This window comes from Colletotrichum lupini, chromosome 5 (assembly GCF_023278565.1).
Source record: "Colletotrichum lupini chromosome 5, complete sequence".
Taxonomy (NCBI): Eukaryota; Fungi; Ascomycota; class Sordariomycetes; order Glomerellales; family Glomerellaceae; genus Colletotrichum; species Colletotrichum lupini.
In genome coordinates, this window is record NC_064678.1 from 2,245,351 (window position 1) to 2,259,377 (window position 14,027).

Consider the following 14,027-nt stretch of genomic DNA (forward strand, 5'->3'; position numbering starts at 1 on the left):
TCGTTGTTAGTCGCGATGCCTGTCATTTTCCGTCCTGTACGAAGACCAAGAGCTTCGGGTCCTCGTGCAGCAAAGCTGGAGTCGCACAACCTGATGGGGACGTACCGGTAAGAAACGAAGACGGGCTAGCAGCAGCTTGAGTTCAACGCTTCAGGTATCTCTACCTCTACCTGAGTGGAAAGAGAGCAGAGCTACGGAGTATTGGTATCGTACTCCGTAGCGAGGTCGATGATGCGTGACTGGGGACCCAGGTAGAGCTTCGCGGCCTAGGACAGGACGGAAAGGGCGGCGTGGGTCGTTGGGAAGCTGCACAAGCAAGGCCGTTGCAGCTACGGAAATTGCAACTGAGCAAATACAGCTGGGATATTATAAGGTAACTGCCATTCTAGCTGCAAATGAACGAGGGCCAAAGGAAGAAAGAACCTTTTTGTTCCAGGTAAGCTGTTCGAAGCAAAATATTCCAAGGTACGGAGTAGGCACGCGTGTATTCTTTTTGGCAGATGGAAGGATGGGCGCAACGAAAAGAAGGAAGCGGAAGCAGGAGCTTCGACTACCTAAGGTACCCAAAGTATCTACGTACCTGAGGTACGAAACGTAGGTACCTAAGGTAAGTAAGGAGCATCTGACGTCTGTGAAGATACCTTAATGCGCAAGCTTCTGAGGTACTTGAACACTTGAATTGCGCCGTTCCAGCGGGTCTTTGCATGCTGAGGTACCTTTACCTAGTCCCGGCGTGTTTGGGAGCAACCCACCCTGAAGGTTCGCGCGCTGAAAAGCAATGGACTCGAACGGCTGCCAAGGAAGGTCAGAGCTTGTGCACCTTTTCGGACTGTGCCCCGGCCTGGTCATACCTCACCTCACTTGTCGCGGGCGTGAAATTTTCCTCATCACAAAGGCCTTCTTTCCTGTGTTTGTTCGTGTTCCTCAATCCATTCCCCTACTATATGAGAATTCCAGAGGTAGAAATGAAGGCTCAACGGCCACACGCGACTCAGATATTTCAGGCCATTCTTGCCGAGGCTCGACACTCGTTCCTTCAACCTTGTCTTATTACTGCGTAGGTTCTTCAGGAACGTCCCATATAAATATGTCACTCGCCCTTGGGTCCCACAACTTGCAGCACGGTAGCGGAACTGGAGGCACGAGACATTGCTGCAGCTTCTGCTAGCCCGGCACAAGGTTTCTCAAGGAAGAAAAAAACAGTCCAGCTCCTATGATGAAGAAGCTTACTTGAGGGTAACAATGAGGCAAAGCAGAAGACTATCAGAGTAGGTAAGAGAACTGAGAGCTGTTGAAAATTACTAGAGAGTGAAACTCCTTGAAATTGAAACATGGGCAGAGTACTCCGTAGAAGAAAAAGATTGGCAAGGCTGGCACGCAGACCCCTTTCTTCTCCCAGACTTTGGACCTCCCTGTCCATTTCTGGTGCCTTCAAGCCCCCAAATCACTCGATATTTCTCTTCAGCTTTCGTGACGCATTTTCTAGACGTCTCGGAGCTTCTTGCCATTTCTCAAGGGATATGCCTCTCAACTTCTTGCTCGTCTCAACAGCAATTTCCCTCCATTACTGGGCCTTCAATGGGCATTTCAGTTGAGCAATTTCATCTTCATGCTCACAGAGGCCAAGTATCAAACCGTCTGATGTATTTCCTCGGACATCCTTACCATGGAGCCCCTCGTGAGATGATCTAGGTTCTTACGTGCATAACCATTGCTAGCCGCCACAGTCATCCTGGTTCATCACTCAATCCCTTTCTTGCTCCGATAATGGGCATTACACTTTGACCATCTCATGACGGCGATCCCACCCAGCACGCTCAGGTAGTGTACAAAGGTTTCCGGAGGCGGAAAACTGCCCGTGGGCAGAGGTCACCAACCCCTCCTTCCCCACCCTTCAAGCTATCGAAGCTGTCAGCCTGAAGCTGGGAAAGTCTGCGTACCATGTCCGTAGTTCCTCCATCTCATAGGTAGTGGTCTAAGGTAGTTGTTGAATGGAGGGCGGGTAGTTTCATGATATGAACGCAGCTTCCCCGCATCTACCGGCTGCCTTCCTTTACCCCCCTCCGAGGCCCAGACTCGCATCGCCTGCCGTTGGGAAGCTGCGAGGTTGGAAAAAAAAAGGATTATCAGGAGAAGGAAATGACGTGAGGTGAACTCGGGAAGCTCCTTGCACCTCCCCTCCCGCATGTCTTGCCCACGGCTCCTGGACCTATCGTGCTGTCCAATCTAGGTAGTGATCCGGGACATGGGGGCTTCCTCGATCGGAGAAAGATGCTTCCCATCAGGAAAAAGACAAAGGACCCATGGAAAGGCGAACCGAGCCATGCGCCGGATTAATTTACACAAACTCTCCATCACCTCTCGTCGGGCCCTCTCTCACCTCATCCGTCCACCGGCACCTTTTCCTCTCAATCTTCGCCCCGCCTTACTACTGCATACCACTGCATGCCTGACGTCCCTCCCCAGCTCGCCTAATCCCCCGTCAGTTCTAGGTATGCTGCAGACAGACTGCTGCATCATACTCGTCATCCGCAATGGAAGGTCCTGGTGCTCATGACCACCACCAATACGCTATTGACGAGGTCATCTACCCGCCCAGTCCTGGTTGGTCAATGTCAGAGCCAGAACTACAGACGCAAGCCGTCATTGTGAGTCTGCATCTGATCTTCTGTCCATCACCGAGTTCCGTTTCTGGATTCCACCATGGTTGCGGCAGGATGCCGGAAGACGTTGGACACGAGTGTGGACCATCTGGAGATATCCATCCTCTGCACTATGGAGTAGCATGGCACTACCCATGCCTACTCACTCACCCCAACACTTTACACAAACGTCACATGAGCTGAGGGATGCATTGAGGTGGGCAAAGCAAGAAGGACCCTGTGGACCACCTCCGCATCTCGGTGCGGGGATCCAACAGCTCTCGCAGCTCAAGCTGATGATCTGCATCAAGGGTCTACCCGGCACGGCACTTTCAATCCTGCAGTCACTGGACCGGTCGTCTTACTGTGTACAGACTCGGAGCCTGTTACCTATTTACCTACCTATCAGAATAGGGCCTCACAGCATTTTGCATGTTCAAAGCCCTGTCCGTCTTCTCGTTGAAGCGATCCTTGCTGGAACCAATCTCAATTATAATGCTTAAGCACACTCACTTCTTATAGCCATTACAGCCAATCACCGTGGAGCCTCGCCCGCGCCGCCTAGACTTTTTCAGTCTCCCTTACGAGCTCCGCCTAGACATCTACGAGCTCCTACTCCTCAACCCGGAGCCCATTATCGTGTCGAGCAGCCGCCGCCAGCTCCACGTCAAAGTTGAGCCGCCGGAGCACCAAGTCGCCTACCTACGGGCTCCCCGCCCGAGACCTCGCGTCGTATCGCTGACCCATAGGAAACCTCACGTCGAGGTCCTACGGACATGCAGGCAGATCGAACAAGAAGCCACCCCGATACTCTATGGCCGCAATGACTTCGTTGTCGGATTGAGGCTACGGGCGACGCAGAGCCACCGGATGGACCCCTTTATCCAATATCTGCGTTCATCGACACTGCTTCAGCTCCGCTCAGTCACATTTCGGCCGGGCTGTTGTTGTGATCAGTGGCTCAAGTCTCTTGGTAGCGGCCAGAATGTCGCAAGCATGATAAGCCGTATGCAGCTCATTGAGCAGAGAGATCACCAGCAAGTATTTTGGGACATCGAGACAGCCCTGTGGCAGAGTGCGTAACCCCCATTTGCTTAGGACAGCCTTGGGATGCTAACGTCAAGTGAATCCAGATGTTGTGGGCAAGAGCAGAGTCTGTGCCTTTTGCCATACCACTACTGGGGAGCGGATGTTCATATAAACCGTACAGAGTATGTCCACAGAGGCTGGCCTTCACGTCATACTGGTGTCAAAACCTTAATGAGCCGAAAAAGGGGTTGTTATATGATTATGAAAAGCTCTTGTCACTCGAGTCAGCCCCAGAAGGAACATTGGGAGCCATCAGTGTTCTGTTGCGGTGTAACTGTCATAATAATGCTCTTCAATGTTTCTTGTGAAAGCTTTGCTATCAACTATTTGGCGTATACTATTACACATCTTTACAGGTCCTTCTTGAACGCATGCTCCGGCTTGTGTGTAGTCTCATAGTCGATATGTACGTAGGCCCGCTCCACATCCGGTAGACTCTCCAACTTGACTTGCAGCGCCTCTGCCACATCGTGCGTCTGGGCTAGTGTATTGGCGGGGTCCATGACGATGTCCACCTCGGCGATGAGCCGTGGGCCCGAGTGATAGACACGCACCGTGTCGATGCCCTGAATGGCAGGGGAGTGCGTCAAGCAGACGTAGGTGATGAGCTGCTGGGTCTCGATCGAGGCGGTTACACCAACGAGTAGCAAAAACTCGGCGATGGCGGTTCGCAACCAGATGCCGGATACGATCAGTGACAATATTATGGCGCCAGTTGGGTCGATATACCACTTAAGTTTTGAACCGCCAACAGATGTGAGGATACCGAAGCCGTTCACCAGCAAGTCGTTGCGGTGGTCGGACCAGAGGATGCGAACCTGGGAATATCGGTTTCGCAGGGAAAAGCAGTACAGGAAGAGTACAAACTTGGTTGTAAAGGCGCAACAGACGGCAACGATTGGCTCAATGCGGAAAGCCTTCGTCTCGTTGGCCGACTCCCTCTCGGTAGCTAGCTCGCGCGCAGCGAAGGCAATGATGATGAGCGAAACTGAGATCATGAGGAAGCAGAAGACGATGTTTCCGACAGTCTCAAGGCGGGCCTTGCCAGCGGGGAAGCGGCGCGGGTTCACCCTTTTGATGGCGCGGCCGGCCAGGATAAGGGTCAGATTGCTCATGGGGTCAAAGATGGCGTCGGCCATTGTGGTGATGAGCGACAGGGAGCCAGTGCTGATGGCCGCGTACAGCTGTAGAGCTGTGAGGAGGATGTTTGCGGCGAAGGAGCCCCAGACGGCGATCCGGAACTGCAGCTGGTCGTCGCCGGCTTCCTGGCGAGCCTCAGCAACATGCTCGTCGACGGACTTCAGCATGCGCTCGATAGCAGCGTTCTGCGTTTCGTAGAACTTTTGGACCCTGTGGCCCTGACGCCAGGAGCCGTTTGGCGAAGTTCTACCACTGGGTTTGTCGGTGGCGGGTTGACTGTCCCGTTTGCGCGAGGTGTTGGCTCTGATCTGGGCGAGGTCCTCCGGCGTCTTGAAGGCCGCGGAGAGACCGTAAGGATCCGAATCGGATCGCAAATGGGGCTGACCTTCGACATCGGTAGCGGCAGAAGAGTGTCGGGCGATGGGCTCGTGTTTCTCACCGTGCGAAGCGGGATGATGAGTTGCGGCCTCTATGGCCGTACTAGAGGCGTTGGCTGCGGCATCCTCGCTGGAGAGTTGCATCGAGCCTCTGCGGGAGGTGTTTGCTAGATGGGATGGCGTGTGCAGCCGGAAGGGGTGCGGATGCATGGTGATGCTCATGGAGAGATCGGGCTCCATGGTGGCGGCGGGCGTCAGATTTATGAACCGTAAGTTATGCGCAGTAAAGGATACAAGTTGATAATACGACGTTTGTCAAATGCCTTGTTTCCAGTGAATCGATGTAAGTCAGGCTAACGGGCTGTGAGATAAGAAGGAGGGTGGCGAAGGAGACGTGTGGAGGGTGATGCAAAATGGAGGTTCGGTGTCTGGGCCATGTCGCCTATGGTATTTCAAAGAGCTTCGAAACCTGTGTTGTTACCCGACAAACAAAGCCTACACCTTCTCGCCCCTCTCAAAGCGGGCTTATGGGAAAGGCATCTTGTTTGGTACGGAGAATTGCAAGCTCCTGGGGCAGGATCGCTGCAGGATGTGCGGGGATAGCGGGTGCAACGGGATGCGTTGTCGTCGAGCTGCTGCCGTGTGAGGCGCGCTTCTTCCCCGCTGGCGCTGGCGTCTCTTGCTTATTCTGCCGTGTCGTTGATTAGCTGGCCAAAAGTGCCGGGGAGGTGGAGGTTAGATAGGGAAAGAGAGAACATGTTCATGAGGGAAAATGATTGTGGGCCAATCATTTGCCCACGGGGAGGAGGAAGACTATCGCCTCGAGCGACACAATTGAGATGGCGGACAGGTCTAGACTTAGTTGCATCAGCATATTGTAGGCTCGAAATGGTAAGAATGATATTGCATAACGAAAGAAAAGGTCGGCGAACTTTCCCTCGACATAGGTGGGGAACTGCCTTCGCTTCGTCCTAACGTTGTTAGTGACCAATGTTGAAGGGAAAGCATAGGAGACAGAGTACTCCGTATGTGACGCCCATCTAGACAGGGCACTGTTTGAGCGCTGGAAAATGTGGTACATAATCTAGTGTTGGATGCCACGCCAGACAGTCCAATGCCTGTGTTCTGTACGTGGGCTGGCGATCTCGATGACTTCATCGATCAGACTCGTCCCCTTTCTGAGGCTTTCGAGCCGACTTGTGAGACAAATGAAGAGATTTGAAAGCAGATAGTAGAAGCAACTTGCTTTCTGGTTCTTCCAATCGCTAGGGATAGAAAGTGAGAGCGGACTTTGACGGTCAGCACTCAGTAGAGAGGTGGAGAAATGCAGCATTGTCTCACACACTCCGGAAGCAGGAGCCCAAACAACCCCATCCACGATCCGCAGCTGAATAGGGTACAGAAATGAATGAGATGAAGTTGAAAATCCCGGGGATGCCGGTCGACTTTATGTTTCGAAACAAGCCGTTACTTGGAAGGCTCCCCCGGGGACCGAGACCTGCCGGGACTGGGGCGCCATTGGATTCGGGTCCCCCGTTTCTCATGTGCTTCGGGCACAACCGGAACCGGGTCAGATCCCACCCGCTCGGCAACCTTGGCATCGATGTACACGAGTACACCTTATCTCAATTGGCTTGTAAAGAAGAACACCAAAAGGATGATTTGATATGTATTCGGCCCATGGGTGGGAGATGCTGCTGAATGAGAGTAGAAAAAACAAATAACTTAGGTCATATTGATATACTGCTCAAAAGGAACTCATATATTGATCCTGCGAAATAGCGGCAACGTGCATGCCAACGGGATCCTCTCAGCTCTGGTACTTCATAGAGACTGGCGTGGGAGCAGGTATAACCTGCACCTTTCCAAGCACAGCCATATATCACAATCCACATGTCAAGACGCAAATACCGGTTCCATGGATGAGAGGCAGAGGCAGAGATCCCGCGGGCCCGTCCAGTCTCCTACAACTTCGACTCAGGCTTCGCTGCCGCAGGCTCTCCAGCCCTCTCGAGGATCCAATCCCCAACATCTTTGAAGAACTCGTCCTTGCACAGGTCCGCGTGCAGCTGGTGATACGCCCCCTCGTATGGCTTGTGGTGCCCGTCCTCAATCGTCGTCTGCGCACCGAACCACTTCTTGCTGGCGTTGAAGCATGTCGTCTTGTCCTCGGTGCCGTGGCCCAGCCAGAGACTCTTGACGTTGCCGCTCAGCGTCAGCTTGTTCTGCGCCAGCTGGTCCGTCCGCTCCAGCATGCCCGCCAGCCCCTCGAGCGTGCCCGTGTTGTGCATGAGGTCGTCGTCGCGGATGCTCTGCTGCGCCGCTTTATCGCGCGTGAGGTGTTCGGCGGGGATCTCGTTGACGAGCTGCTGCTTAGGTAGAACCTTACTCGCGAGCTTGCCGAAGAAGACCTTGAGGAAGCTCGGCTCCTCGCCGGGCGTGAAGGCGATAAAGGGGCTCTCGAGGAGCCAGCCGCGCACCTGACCGACGAGGTCGTGATACTGCGGGTCGCTGGCCAGCGCGAGGACCTGACCGCCGCCCATGGAGTGGCCCATGACAAAGAGCGGCGCGTCCGTAGGTGGCGACGGGATCTTGGATTTGATAAAGGCGGCCACGTCGGCGAGAACGCGCGACGTCGGGCCCGTGAGGCCCCGATCGGACTTGGTCGCAGCGCTGCGGCCCCATCCGCGCTGGTCCCAGCTAAAGACCTGGATGCCGCGGCCGGCGAGGTTGGGGAAGAGCTCATCGTACCGTCCCACGTGGTCGCTGAAGCCGTGTACGAAGACGAGCTTGGCCTTGATGGGGCCCTCGGGCTGATGGTGCAGCGTCAGCGATGCCCGGGTGTTTGTTCATCATGGGATAACCCCAGGGATCGAGTGAGTGGGTGAATGAGTCTACACTTACCGTCCATGTTGTGCTGTGAAGCTTGTGGCCGTCCACCTCAAAGGTGCCCTCGGTCTGCGTGGCCATAATGACGACGATGATGCTGTGAGATTGGTTGACGGGTTGCACGCAAGACTCTATGATTGCAGATATAAGTATATAGCGGAATTATCACGATGAACCACGGGTTATGAGAAGTGATGAGGTGAGATGAAATTCACGTGTTATTGTTGGGGTTCGGATTCAAGACATCCAAGGTGTGTAGTGGTGGTGGCGCTGTGGCCATGGGCCATGGCACTCAAAGAGCTGAGCTCCGCTTGCAGACATGGGGAGCTTGGAGCTTACTGCAAACTCCAACTTCTCCAATGAAACCTTCCGGTCACCGTCCGTTTCTGGCTCAGCGACACAGGTACTCGCACGCCGACCTGCCGTTTGGAACGGCGTCAGGTTGAACAATGAAGAATTCTGAACTAGACTTTCCTAGTTGGCAAGGTGTCAGGAGCCGTGCTACTCCAAGATAGACAACTAGAGGATCTCATACCTTAATCCTCGCAAGCCTAAGAGTACCTCACACATCATATTCATATTCTGACAACAAGCGATCAAACGCTTTCAAAGTATTGAATTTGGAGCACTCCATCAAGATCGAGCGGAGTTATTCTATGATGCTGTGTAACCGATGAATAGTTTGTAGTACACAAGACGGCAGCACGGTGTGAGCTGCGCCATAGTAGGAAGTGATTCGCCGTTGCTGCCGAACGGCTGCTTCATATTTGAGCAGCCGTTTTTTGATATAAAACACAAGAAAATCACACATTTACCCCCTTCAAAGCAATCCTACTCTTGTCCAGAGATCAAGTGGAATATGCTTTTTTCAGCGCCGTGCCTCCTTCTCCCTCGTCTCCTCCTGCAACTGCTCCTCAACCTCCTCTTCACCCTCCTCCCGCTCTAGGTCGGATTCGATTTCTTCCTCTTCTGTAATATGAGCTCTATCACTAGAGCGAGGGTCGGGAACGTCGCCGCCGCTCATCTGCCACTCCATGAGCTTGCTAAAGGCGCTGTCCTTGTCGGCAGAAAGCTCCGTGTACTTGCCAATTTCGGCAACTCCGCCGTTGTTGGAAAGGACAATGATCAGGTCAGACCGCTTAATAGTTGACAGTCGGTGAGCAATAGAAATGGTCGTGTTTCTGCCTCTGAGAAGCGAGGTAAGGGCGGCGTTGACAAGCGTTTCAGACTCGGCGTCCAAGGCAGAGGTAGCCTCGTCGAGGATAAGAATATCGGGGTCCTTGATCAACGCTCGCGCAATGGCGATGCGCTGCTTCTGACCTCCCGACAATTGTGAGCCTCTGGCTCCCACCTGCGTGTCCAATCCAGAGGGAAGGTCGCTGATAAAGTTGCAGTTCGCCTTCCGCGCAGCTGCGATAATTTCAGCTCGGGTGGCGTTGGGCTTGCCATAGGAGATGTTGTCGGCAATCGAGCCAGAGAACAAGACAGGTTCCTGCGCAACCATGCCAATGCGGCGTCGCAGTGACTTAACATTCATCTTGGAAATGTCAACGCCATTGATAGTAATAGAGCCAGAGATAGGATTGTAGAATCGCAGCAGCAGGCCGGCAACGGTCGATTTACCACCACCGGAAGGCCCCACAACACAGACATTGCTGCCCGAAGGAATTTCAAAGTTGAGATCGTTGAAAATATTGACGGCAGGTCGTGTAGGGTAGGCAAATGAAACGTTTGAGAACCGAATCGGGCCCTGTGCCGACTTCACCTTGAGCCCGACTGTCTGCGAGATGCCCGGCTTTCGGTCTTGCAGCTCGAAGAGGCGGCTGGCAGCACCCACTCCTTTCATCAGCTCTGAATAGAAAGACGAAAGGCCAAACAGACTAGATCCTGCAAAAGCCGTGTACATCATGAAAGATGTCAGATCTCCCAGCGTCATGGCGCCGTCGCGGACAAAGTTACCGCCAACAATGAGCATGGCAAGGATGGTCATGTTACCAGCCCAGCCCGTCGAGGCGAAGAAAGTGGCAGCGATTGTAGATTCCTTCTTGCCCAAGGCAAAGATCTTCTTGACCTGGCGGTTGTAGCGGCCAACTTCTTGGACCTCTCCAACAAATGCCTGGCTCGTTTTCACGTTGCCGAGGCGTTCTTCAGCGATCTTCGTCAAGGTACCGAGATTCTTCTGGATTCCCTTGCTCACGTTTCTGATTGCGCGTCCGTAGAAGAAGGCTCCGACTGCGACGGGCGGCAACATGATTAGGAGAAGTCCAGTCAACTTGGGACTAAGCCAGACCATGACACAGAAACCGGCTCCTCCGCTGAAGAGAGCCCGCAGACCATCGCTGATGTTCTGGGTGATTGATTTGCCGACAATGACGGTATCGGAACTGAGTCGCGAAATGAGGTCTCCAACTCGGTTTGCATCGAAAAACTCGGCATCCTGTACATACGTTCGCCGATAGAGGGACGATCGCAGACGGGCGACGACCCGTTCGCCAACGATACGCAGGAGAATTACGCGTCCAAAGTTGGCCATGGCTCCGACGGTCAAGATGACACCCAAGGCTGTGAAAAACTGCGGCATGGTCAGGCCAAACAGGCGCGCGTCCTCAGCAGGGTCTTTGGTAGCCATGTCGAGGATTCTGCCGACGGAAAATGGGATGGACATGGTGACTCCGGATGAGATGACGAGGAAGATCATGGCGATTCCCAGCCACCGCAGCTCCGGCCGCGCAATCTTGATCAATCGCCAAATCTCGGAAAATCCGGCCTTGCCGCCTTGCGACTTGCCCTCCTTTGACAACTTGGCACTGAGGTTGACCTGAGCAGCCTTAGCAGCCCGCTCGCTCTTTTGGAAGTCATCAGGTTGTTCGGGATCTTGTGACGTGGGTTCGGTCTGGTTCGCGTCCCTGCCACCGTCTCGCGTAGCCGGTGTTTGCGTTGCAGCCTGGGAGTCTCGTTGCTTGGAAAATCCATTCGAGAAATAGCGCAAGGTCGTGATCGGACCGGGCAGTTGAGGCTTTTGGGAGAGGGGAACGGGTCGCTGTAGCGAAGATCGGTGGATGGCAGCAGAGCGCACTGCAGGTAATGATTGAACGGGCTTCGAGCTGAAGCTTCTAATCTGTGAGAGGAGAGGATGTTGTAGTACTGGCGGTGTCGAGGTATTGCGCAGGCTGGGGAGGGTTGTCATCAGCGATGCCAATGTCGTCGGGCAGCTCCCGGCGCGGTGCGGGAGCAACACCGCGGATCGCACTACTCCCATAGCCATGGTGGAATCGAAGAAGAATTTATCTCATGGGAGGCGCATAGTCAGAAAGCGATGAAGGAGGGTGCACCATTATACGAAGAAGCTCGACGACGGGTTGCGCATGAATACAGCCACGACCTAGGTAGTTTAACGAAAGGACCGGAGAGATTCCGTCATCGGTTCGCACTCGAAATTTACAGCGCTCGATGCATGGCCCGTACCTTACCCGGAGGAATGCTGACAGCTGACGGGTCGCTGCTGCCCGCTACTTACCTGACCTGAGCAGGGCCCCTCGGTGATAGTCGGCCCGGGCATGTCTTTTCGCCGACCTGGATGCTGCCGTCACTCCGCAGCAGCCGAGGATCTAAAGGAACAGCACTAATAAGCAAATAAGCTACTTGCGGCAAAAAAGTGATTTAGATGCGGTTCGCCATTCCTTCTGGTCCAGATGCAAATCCTTGCATTGCTTCACCATCATCAAGAAACCGAATCGGCTCAACTAATTGCTTGTCCTGTTTTGTTGTGATTCCTAGCTTCTTGGTTTCTTACATACTATAAAAACATGAGCTGGCGATTGGCTTCAACTCTTCTGATTTCCACCTCAAACCATGTCCTCAAGGATGGCCAGTCCCTAGAAGGTTGTTTCCTGCTTCGAATTAGGACTCAGAGTACAACTGTCGAGGTTCCGTCTCACAGAGATCCCTCGGGTGTTCGACTAATCTTCGTAGCTGGTCGCGAAAACTAATGACGCCTGCTGTGTGCTCTCTAGTATAATACTACATGCCCATGTCTGCCCATGTCTGCCCATGTCTGCCCAAAACCTCTCAATGCCGTATCTGTGGCACAACGAGTAGTCGGAGCGGCGCAGTCTCTAACACACTGGTTATTCACGCGCTGCCATTGCTTTCCTTACGCAGCATTTCTGCTACATCGGCATCAATTCCATCGTCACCTCCGAGGTCAGGGAACTCGTCTCCGTCGATTCGGCGTCTCTTCTTCGCGCCGTTTGCTGAGACAGGGATAGATTGGTACTGCGAGGCAAGGGCTGACAGCATCTCAATGCCCGAAGCTGCTGGAGGCTGGAAACCCTGGCTCGATGCTGAGCGGGCACGATCCTCTTCTGCATGGTGAGGAACAGGCGGCTCATCATGGACAGGGGGAGGGGTGAGCGCCTCTACAGACGGCGGTGTGAAGGCCTCCACGGGGGGAGGTGTAAGCGCCTCGACTTCTGGTCTCTCAGGTTCAGGGGTCTTGGATGCTCCGTTACCAGGGGATTGCGAAGCCTCGTGAGTCGGCAGTCCCCGCATAATGGCTTGCTCAATCTCACGTCTCTTCTCCTCTGTCTCTGCCTTACGTGACATCAGGTCGGCATGCTGCCTCTCGTCGTTCGCGAGTGCCTCCTGACTTGCGCTGAGCATCTTCTCCAATTCGCCAATGAGGCCCTTTCGGGCCTTAACGCATTCTGCCACAGCGCCCTCAGCACTCGCCAAACTCTTCAAGAGACCATTAAGTCTTGCCGCGTAGACGGGAGCCGATGGGACAGGTGTCGAGGGGTCGGTAACCTTTTCAAAATCCTGGTTGGCGGTGCTCACAGCCGTCTTAGTGGGCAGGTTGAGCTTCGATACATTCGTATAGGAGGTGACGAGCGGAGTAAGCTCTGCGGGAACGGAAGGACCACCACCGCCAATTCCGGGACTAGCGAAGTTTGCCTTGGCGGTTCCGCGAGCCTTATCGAGTTCTAAAGCATCATCAGTATATGTTGCTGTCGTATTTGGGGAAAACGTCTACCATCAATGCCACGTTCGATGGCCTGTTGAACCGGCGGCTCGAAAATGAAGCGGTCTTTCCAGACGTCGATGACCCTTCTGAGCTTGTTCTGGATCTCAGCTGGCGCTCCCTTGTAGGCCAAAGCTGTCGCCTCAGCGATGACTGGAGAAAAGGCAACAAGGAAGTCGTCCTTGTGCCGAGCCTTTGATTGCTGGGTGACCTCTGTGAATGTGTAAGAATCATTCTTTTTATATATACATGAGTTCTCATCAGGAAGACAGGGGTTTTGCAATGCTTGAAGGCTCTTACCATTTGCAAGATAGACCAAGCTTAGTCTCTTGGTGCTTGATGAGTCTCGAAGACGCTGCATCCATAGGGCAACTGTGCGATCTGCATGTCTCCTGTGAAGAGGCCAAAGTCAGTTTGCACTGAAGTGAGAACGGTATGAGTATCGGAACTCATCGGCTTAGCTTACTTATGGAACATGATCCACTGCGCAGCAGTCGCAATGCTGTCATGGCTCTCATTGAGGGCCGATAGCTTTGCCAGCACAGCATCGTCGTTGTACGCCATTTTAGTATGGGTGCTGTAGATATGTAGGAAGTGGTCTCTGCGACGGTGTCGGTAGTGGGAAGGCACCCAGTTGCTTTACTTGAAGCAAACACGATCTGAGGACGGATGTGTTTCCTTGCCCTTTCCTTTGATAAAAAAAAGCAAACCCGAGCCGAAATTGAATTTTGGGTAGCTAAGGTTGATGTGAAGATGGCTTAAAGAACTTCTGTCGAAGTTGAAAAAAAAAAGAACCCTCTCCGAAATGGAGTGCTTGAAAAAGTTTCAAACGATATTAGACCAGCGAGGTGGTGAGGTAGACCAGGTAGG

At 53.6% G+C, this 14,027-nt stretch overlaps 7 protein-coding genes across 7 annotated transcripts; 3 read left to right on the forward strand and 4 right to left on the reverse strand.

Moving 5' to 3' along the window:
- Nucleotides 1–15: 15 nt before the first annotated feature.
- On the forward strand, nucleotides 16–2,337 carry CLUP02_10065 (uncharacterized protein; the record flags this gene model as incomplete). The annotated part of the gene is made up of 11 exons (XM_049289041.1): nucleotides 16–107; nucleotides 183–198; nucleotides 252–373; nucleotides 638–1,057; nucleotides 1,121–1,202; nucleotides 1,352–1,470; nucleotides 1,552–1,636; nucleotides 1,693–1,735; nucleotides 1,813–1,943; nucleotides 2,026–2,106; nucleotides 2,164–2,337. 11 exons carry the CDS (start codon nucleotides 16–18, stop codon nucleotides 2,335–2,337), a joined length of 1,365 nt encoding a protein of 454 aa, XP_049146185.1.
- Nucleotides 2,338–2,534: 197 nt separating this feature from the next.
- Nucleotides 2,535–4,039, forward strand: CLUP02_10066 (uncharacterized protein; the record flags this gene model as incomplete). Its single annotated transcript, XM_049289042.1, has 5 exons — nucleotides 2,535–2,648; nucleotides 2,717–3,088; nucleotides 3,165–3,717; nucleotides 3,776–3,795; nucleotides 3,866–4,039. 5 exons carry the CDS (start codon nucleotides 2,535–2,537, stop codon nucleotides 4,037–4,039), a joined length of 1,233 nt encoding a protein of 410 aa, XP_049146186.1.
- Nucleotides 4,040–4,081: 42 nt separating this feature from the next.
- On the reverse strand, nucleotides 4,082–5,488 carry CLUP02_10067 (cation efflux family protein; the record flags this gene model as incomplete). Its single annotated transcript, XM_049289043.1, has 1 exon — nucleotides 4,082–5,488. The coding sequence occupies one exon, from the start codon at nucleotides 5,486–5,488 to the stop codon at nucleotides 4,082–4,084; it is 1,407 nt and encodes a 468-aa protein (XP_049146187.1).
- A 113-nt stretch (nucleotides 5,489–5,601) lies between these two features.
- Nucleotides 5,602–6,581, reverse strand: CLUP02_10068 (uncharacterized protein; the record flags this gene model as incomplete). The annotated part of the gene is made up of 4 exons (XM_049289044.1): nucleotides 5,602–5,690; nucleotides 5,801–5,936; nucleotides 6,048–6,332; nucleotides 6,357–6,581. 4 exons carry the CDS (start codon nucleotides 6,579–6,581, stop codon nucleotides 5,602–5,604), a joined length of 735 nt encoding a protein of 244 aa, XP_049146188.1.
- Nucleotides 6,582–6,652: 71 nt separating this feature from the next.
- On the forward strand, nucleotides 6,653–7,174 carry CLUP02_10069 (uncharacterized protein; the record flags this gene model as incomplete). The annotated part of the gene is made up of 3 exons (XM_049289045.1): nucleotides 6,653–6,932; nucleotides 7,003–7,067; nucleotides 7,124–7,174. 3 exons carry the CDS (start codon nucleotides 6,653–6,655, stop codon nucleotides 7,172–7,174), a joined length of 396 nt encoding a protein of 131 aa, XP_049146189.1.
- Nucleotides 7,175–7,212: 38 nt separating this feature from the next.
- Nucleotides 7,213–8,218, reverse strand: CLUP02_10070 (hydrolase; the record flags this gene model as incomplete). Its single annotated transcript, XM_049289046.1, has 2 exons — nucleotides 7,213–8,061; nucleotides 8,153–8,218. The coding sequence occupies 2 exons, from the start codon at nucleotides 8,216–8,218 to the stop codon at nucleotides 7,213–7,215; spliced, it is 915 nt and encodes a 304-aa protein (XP_049146190.1).
- A 787-nt stretch (nucleotides 8,219–9,005) lies between these two features.
- On the reverse strand, nucleotides 9,006–13,721 carry CLUP02_10071 (ABC transporter; the record flags this gene model as incomplete). The annotated part of the gene is made up of 6 exons (XM_049289047.1): nucleotides 9,006–11,307; nucleotides 11,655–11,745; nucleotides 12,295–13,119; nucleotides 13,170–13,370; nucleotides 13,458–13,549; nucleotides 13,624–13,721. 6 exons carry the CDS (start codon nucleotides 13,719–13,721, stop codon nucleotides 9,006–9,008), a joined length of 3,609 nt encoding a protein of 1,202 aa, XP_049146191.1.
- Nucleotides 13,722–14,027: the final 306 nt, after the last annotated feature.